This window comes from Amborella trichopoda, chromosome 9 (assembly GCF_054954075.1).
Source record: "Amborella trichopoda isolate Santa Cruz 75 chromosome 9, AtrichopodaSantaCruz75HAP2 v2.0, whole genome shotgun sequence".
NCBI classification, from domain to species: domain Eukaryota; kingdom Viridiplantae; phylum Streptophyta; class Magnoliopsida; order Amborellales; family Amborellaceae; genus Amborella; species Amborella trichopoda.
In genome coordinates this window covers 34,115,698-34,123,309 of record NC_142344.1, presented here as the reverse complement: position 1 = coordinate 34,123,309, position 7,612 = coordinate 34,115,698, and the positions used below count along the sequence as shown (strand labels likewise).

General features: G+C 37.1%; 1 protein-coding gene across 1 annotated transcript; it reads left to right on the top strand.

Annotated features, from left to right (window-relative positions):
- The first annotated feature begins 6,094 nt into the window (after nt 1-6,094).
- Nucleotides 6,095-7,248, top strand: LOC105420840 (protein FAR1-RELATED SEQUENCE 5-like). The gene is made up of 2 exons (XM_011626014.2): nt 6,095-6,356; nt 6,497-7,248. Exons 1-2 carry the CDS (start codon nt 6,095-6,097, stop codon nt 7,246-7,248), a joined length of 1,014 nt encoding a protein of 337 aa, XP_011624316.2.
- The last annotated feature ends 364 nt before the right edge of the window (nt 7,249-7,612 follow it).

Here is a 7,612-nt window from a genome sequence, read left to right as displayed (position 1 = left end):
GCCTCGCAAAAAACTTGAGCAATAGTCCACATATGTGCCGAGAGCCTTGAACGACAGTTATCAACTATTGTTCGTAATTTCCATGAGGAACTACAACTATCCTGAATAGCATCTACTAGCAAAGATAAATCACTTTCTATCTGTATCAGGAAGCAACCCATCTGCATAACTAAGAGAATACCTTCCTCAAGAACCTGGAATTCTGCATAATTATTAGATGTAACTCCAAAGTGTTTAGCGAATGCTGTCACAAATCCACCATTGCTGTCTCTTATGACCCCACCCCCTCCTGCAAAACCAAGATTATGCAATGACGCACTATCAATATTCAACTTATAACATTGAACCTCAGGAAATGATCATGCAACTGGGACTGAGGATTTTGACTTTTGCTGGATCTAGTTGATCTTTAAGTTTTCAATAACCGCCTCGTCTGACAAATGGAATGCCTATTTTTTAACTTTTGCTAGAGCCTTGACATGTGTAGTAATACGACCTGCTCCTTCCTTAAAGGGTTAGATCTATAAAGTAGGCTATTCCGCTCCTCCCACAAATAGCATATTGTTGTGAAAAAAATAGCCGTCCAAATGTCAAGTAACCCATGTGATTTGAATTTGAAGGCTAACCACTAGCGAAGAATATCTAGAACCGTACTATCAGGCACAAATCTCTTGCCACATCGCCAAGTTAAAGATCGCCAAACAACTAGTGAGAAAGGATAGTGAAACAAAAGGTGACATAGATATTCATCATTGTTTCTACAAAAAGGGGAAATAGTAGCCATGTGTATACCTCGTTGCTGAAATATTGATGAATTCGGTAATCGATTATACATAGCTAACCATAAAACCACTTAGCCCGAAGGTGACATTTTGAAGACCAAAGAGCAAGAAATAATTGAATATGCTAATTGAATATCTCATCTTATTTCTATCTCTAAAATACGCTAATTGAAACTCTCTCTCTCTCTCTCTCTCTCAAGTCAAAAATGGCATGAATCTTTGAAGTCTTTCCCTCTAAGAATCACAGGCATGAGAATAGAAAAGGAGTCCACCTTTCTAAAGACAAGCACAGATGCATTGAAAGGCCCTTTTTTTGTCTCTAAAATATGAGCATTTTCTAAAGTCTGGTTCCAATGGTGGTTTTTCTCCAACCAGGATGGGGCACAAGAGATTTGAAAGCCTTTTCTGTTTAAAATCTAATCATTGAAAGGCTTTTTCTGTCTTTAAAATCTAGTTCCAAGGGTGGTTTTTCTCCAACCAGGATTGGGGCACAGGAGTATTGAAAGGCTTTTTATCTCTCTAAAATTAGGGCAAAGGAGTGCTGAAACGAATTTTCTCTCTAAAAAGGATTTTTCTCTTTAAAATCAAGTTGGATGGAGATTTTTTATCTAAAACGAGGCACATATTTTCATCTAGCAAGTACCTTCTCTCTCTAACTACCACTTTCTTCTCTCTTCTCTCCCATAGCCTCTTTCATTTTCTCCTCTCCCATCACCTCTTCTATCCAATCACTTTACCTATGTGTTTTGTAGATCCTCCCAAAATCTCACATGATAAGCTATGACCTTTGAAGGGAAAATAGAGGAGACTTGTTTGAATCCCTCCAATCTCTCCCCTTTATCTAGATCAAAGAAATATGAACATGATTACTCTTCTCTATATCAAATCTTATCTCTTTCCCCTTAAAAAGCGAGAGAAATACTCAAATATATCAATGTGGATCTTCTCCCCAAAGACTACCCCTTAATTTATTTTACACTCTTACTCATTGACATTTGCAACTCTTACTCTCTGTATCTTCTTTTACTCCCTCTCGTTTCTCTCCATATCAGTTACAGAAATGGAGCTCATATCAAAGATTGGATAGTTAGTGATTAATACTTTCTTTGAAAGTTATGGATTCCATTGAACTTTGCAAGTTTTCATTTGAAGATTGGGGATTTTTTGCCCTAGAATAACTTTCTATGTGCCCAGGTTTCAAAGAGTGGTGGTCGTTTTCCATCTCTCTGCCAACGCCTCCTATGGAGAGAGAGAGAGATGGGAGCATGCCTGGGCTTTAGAGAGAGGGAGGTTCTTGATTATAGAGAGAGAGAGAGAGAGAAAGAGAGAGCCATTAGAAGAGTTTGGAAAAGAGATGGGTGTGGTTACTTTATTGTCACCGGTAACTCGATTTTGAGTGGGTTAGCTGGTGAACCTATTCCATATCTCAAGATTGGGAATAGAGGTTTAACGGTGATCTTGAGAGGTCCAATGCCGTTGGGGTGTGGCAAGGACTCACATGATCATTACTTATATATATATATATATATATATATATATATGGATTTGTCTAGAATTAACAACCCCTCAAAATACAAGGGTTCAAGTTAGAAGGGGTTGTTATGGGTGTATTTATCAAAATAATCGTTACTTTTTTATTAAAAAATTATTTAAATAAGTAACTTTACCATTAAGCAAGGGTGAATTTGAAATTTTTAAAAAGAAAAATAGTATTTTAGAAGTTAATATCCTGAAATTTTATTTGTAGAGTGCCTTTGTCCTTCAGTTAAAATTTCAATTTTACCCCTTATGGAGATGGCAAAGTTACCCTTTATTTTGTAGTAATATTTAAAAAATTGCTCTACAAAAGTAACTTTTTTTAAACAATAAACTACAAAATTAATAAATCCGCCATTCACAACTCTCACCATCTTGAGCCTTTGCAATTTGAAAGGTTGTGAAGTTTAGAATATATATATATATATATATATATGAAAAAAACACTTTCGAACGCCTTTAGGTGAAAAAGTAACAGTAATATCGCCACATTACCATCGACCATTCGTTCAAATTACATCAAATTAAATCGAATATTTCACCTGCGAACGGTTCAGATGTGCGAACAAAACCCAGCGCGCGAAGGCTCAAAAGCTTCAAACCTTCCATATTTCACCTGCTATCGTCCCCTGCTCTGCTAACCTCCCTTCTCTCTCGCTCGCCCTCTCTACTGCTCTGCGAAGGTCCCTTCCCTCCTGTCGCCCTCTCTACTGCTCTGCGAAGGTCCCCTCACTTTCTTTGTGTTGCTGCCCCACATTCTCTCTGCGAACTTCCTAGACGCTTTAGAGAGAAGAAAGCTTCTTCATGGAGGTTTTAGTGAAGAGAGGGAAAGCCAAATCACAAGAAGGAGGATGTACCAAAATGCGTGCTACCTCTTAGCTACTGAAGAACTCCCAGTCAATCATGTCTTTCTTGTGGTAAATTAGAATTTTTTTCTTTTTTCATTCGTTTTATTCATGCAAGAAAATTTCAGGGGAATATCAGTTTTTGTTCAGTTAATTTTTGGGGTATGTGATGAATATCCAGATAATTATGATGTGGGTTTTGGTTTTTTCTATGAATCCGTATGCGTCGTGAACTTGCAGAAGATTGGAAAATTTAATAATTGAGTTTCTTTTAGCATTTCTTCTTTTGTTTTTCAAACTAGGTTTTCTTTCTCATTTTTTTATGGCCTCATAGCATATTCTAGATGTTACCAAATAATATTTCATGGGTTTGATTTAGAAACATTTAATTTGGAATCTCATGATTTAAATAACCATTTTTTATATGAAATTGGAGGGCAGTTACATTTTTACAATGGTATTTGGAAGGATTAATGGATAACATGATTTATTTTGGGTGAATCTGTTTTTTCATTTCTCTCATCTTTTACAGGTCTTTTGATCGGTAATGCAACGAATACAGTTGAATCTATAACTTGAAGAAGTTGTAATGAATACGGTTGAATGCCCGAAAAGAAAAAATAATTCCTGACTTTCAATTGAAATTTTAATACAATTATTTGATTTTATGTTATGCTTCTATTCTTTGTTTCACAATGCAACTTTTTCTTTTATTTTTTATATAAATATGGGTTCAGTATTCATTTCCCTGTTTTGTGAGTTTTTTTGTTGGGAATTTGAATTTGAGAAATGGAATTTTTTGGTCATATTCATTTAATTTCTTTAGTCGCCTCCATGTATTTTATTTGTTCTCTTTTAGGGAAGTGGGTTCATGTCCAACTGGCTAGTGAGACTGAAGGAAGTGATTTGGGCATTTTTCATCAAAATGCAGGGAGGGGTTCTTGAGTGTTTTCAGCTGATAGACTTCTAAATTGTTTTTCAAGATGCTGAAATGTTAATGCAGCTGATGGCAAGCATATGATTGTCAGCCATTCACCAGTTTTAGCCGTATTGGCCATAATTGAACCAAGATATGAACTTGGTTTTCTCATCTTTTTTATGACAATGGTGAATTTTCATGCATTTGAATTTAGGATTTGGGTGAAGTTCAGCCAAGAATCTAAAGAGATTATGTAGTCGCCCTTTGATTATTCGTTCAACTTAAATTCTTAATAGACTGAAATCTAATTTCAGCTTCAGCTCTAGGTTCCGGAGTTGGAGTTTGAAATGAAATCTTGGGGTTTTATGTTGCTTACTTACTATTAATGGTGCAAATAGGTTTATGCTAGATGAGCTTTTGTCTCAAGTATTGGAGGTTGTTCTTGTCATCCGGGGTCTTGCAGTACAAAAAAAAAATATGATAAGTGATTGCAATCGGCAATTGAATCTATCTCTTGGACATGTCTTTTGCTTGAGAGTAGTGAAAACAAGCGCCATTTCATACGAGCCTGCATTTCTGGTTTGCAGATCCTTGGAGAACAAAGAAAGGGACGAAAATCTCTGGTATGGGATAGATAAGCAGTAGTCTTTGTTTTCTCTGTTATAATTAATCGGATAGATAAGTAGTAGTCTTTGTTTTCTCTAAATTGCTTTAGTATTCATTATTGTGTTATTTTTGCCAATTAACATTTGGTGTTATAATGTAGTGGGAGGACATCCACCGTAGCACAGACCTCTTGAGGCATTTGGCTCCATATGAAAGTATTATCCAATTCCATTAGAGGAACCGCAGGAGAACAATGCGAAGGATGATGTACTTGGGGACATTGGAGAGAGTAGCTTCCGATCGAAGGATCAGATCCTGACACAGCCCATTACTATACCAGCGCTAACAGAGGAGGTTGAACAGTTATACTATGCTTGTGTCATGGATGCCTCACCATCAGCATCTCGTTCCTCTTCCCTCAACATTACTAATTCAAAAAATGGAAATGAGTGTGGTGCGCAGGCTATAGTGGACGAAGCTTGTCATGATTTTCCATCTGATGAGGACATAGTTGCAATAAATGGAGAAGGAGATCCATTACTTATAGATGTTGAAGCAGCCCTAGCAAGTGTGCAAGTATCGAACTGGCAATAGGAATGGCATTTACTAACGAAGATGAATCTTATGATTATTATAATAAATACGTAAAATTGGTAGAGTTTGGTATAAGAAAGGAAAGGACCATATGGAAACATGGTGGAAGAATTAGTCGGATTTTAGAATACTGTAGGCAAGGTTTTCGTAGTGAGATGTATGATGGTAGTGAAAATGCTCGCCCCCACACAAAATATGGATGTCAAGCAAAGATCTGCATTAAGAAGAATGAAAATAATAGATGCGTTATTGCGAAGGTTGTAAAAGAGCATAATCACATTCTCACAACACCCAATATTACTAGATTCATTCGCTCTCACCGAAAGATATCAAACACAGTGAAAAGGGTGATTGACACAATGGAGTCTTCTATGGCTAAGTCTAGGGTTATGATGAATTACCTTGTTGAAGAGGTTGGTAGGGCAGAAAATGTCACTTTAATTGCGAAAGACCTTGAGAATCACATAACTAGAAAAAAAAAACAACTGAAAGGGAAAGAGGGTAATGTTGTTATGAATTGGTTGCATACGAAGAATGAATTGGACCCTAATTTCTTTTATAGAGTTCGACTTGATGAGATGGGGAGGTCGTTTGGTGTTTTATCGGTTGATTCAAAGTGTAGATCGTCATACCAATTTTTTAATGACGTGGTAACCTTTGACACCATATACCAAACAAATGAATACAGTATGGCCTTTGGCCCAATCCTTGGAGTTAATCATCACGCTAACACAATTTTCCTCGTATGTGATCTCATATTCAATGAGACTACAGAAACCTTCATTTGGTTATTTGAAAACTGACTAGAGGCAATGGGAGGCCGTCAACCAGGTACAATTATCACTGGTCAAGCTTTAGCCATAACGGCTGCAGTCAAGACAGTTTTTCCGAATACTAATCATCATTATTGCAAGTGGCATATCATAGGAAAGTTTAAAACACATCTAAGCCATGTTGAGCGTGAGCACCCATTATTCTTAGAGGTATTTAAGAAGTGTATTGCAGCCTACACAGTTGAGCAGTTTGAGGCTGATTGGTTGACTATGATTCAGAAATATGATCTTCAAGAGGAAAGTTGGCTCAAGTGGCTATATGGTTGTGGCACTCAATAGTTGATGCATACATAGCTAATAGGTTCACAGTCGGCATGAAAACCACACAACGAAGTGAAGGGTTTAATCGTTATTTAAAGATGTACGTCACTTCTGGTACAGGTTTACAAAAATTCATGAATGCTATTGAAAAGTTGCAAAACAAAAAGTTCATCAAAGAAAAAGAGAAAGATAGTAAAGATCTTATATCTACACCTGTTCTAAAGAAAACCTTCCTTATCAAGGAGCATGCAGCAAAGACATACACTCAAAAAGTATTTAGAAAGTTCCAAGAAGAGGATATAAGGTCTTCAAATTGCCTTAGCAAATTAATAGAAGGCAATGATGAATTCGCCAAATATAAGGTGGAAGACATTGGCGATGTGCCAATCTCTCTGATGGTTGCATTCATTGAATCAGGGAAGAAGTGTACATGCACATATCAGTTCTTTGAGCGTATTGGGATCCCTTGTTCACATATGCTCAAAGTGTTCAACACGATGAATGTATTGAAGATCCCATCTAACTACATTTTGAGCCGTTGGAGAGTGGATGCAAAGAAGGGTGTCAAAGATAAATGTGGTGTTAGTAGTTCGACTATATCTAAATTTCCGAGTTTCATTCGACGTCATGAGCTTTATGATCTTGTGAGAACAATTGTAAAGTCAGCATTAGAAAATGATGATCTATTTGAAAAAGTGAAGTTGGGTTTCTCCAAGTTAGTTGAGGAGGTCAATGCAACAAGGGAGTCTTTGTCAAATACTCAAGCACCGTCAGCCTCCACTCATTGCCATGCCGCTGAAGATGAAATATGTGGCAGTATTTGGGTCCACCATATGCACAAGCAGTTGGACAACCAAGGACTAAAAGGATAAAACCTTCATGGGACAAAGGGCCAAAAGCTTCTACGCAAAAAAAGCAGTCGCAGGAAGGGTCACCCATTAGAAGGAAGTGTAAAGTTTGCAATAAGAGTGGACATGACAAATGTAACTGCCCCATGAGGGTGCGTGGGATGTAGAGCTACTGAGGACCTCGAGCCGAGTTGACTAATTTTTTGACTAATTTGTGGAAAAAGTAAAGGACTAGAGTAATTTTTTGATTTTTGGAGATATGTAAATACCCCTTTTTGTAGAAGTATTAGGGGGTTATGTGAATATTCAATATGCATGTAATTTTATGGGCATGTAAAGGACCGCTTTATGGGGGCATGTAAAGGACCTCTTTATGCGATATGAAAAG

Coding starts and splice junctions, on each gene's coding strand:
- LOC105420840 (XM_011626014.2), top strand. CDS start 6,095: ATGGGAGGCCGTCAACCAGGTACAATTATCACTGGTCAAGCTTTAGCC. Junction 6,357..6,496: donor ATATGATCTTCAAGAGGAAA/GTTGGCTCAAGT, acceptor CTTCTGGTACAG/GTTTACAAAAATTCATGAAT.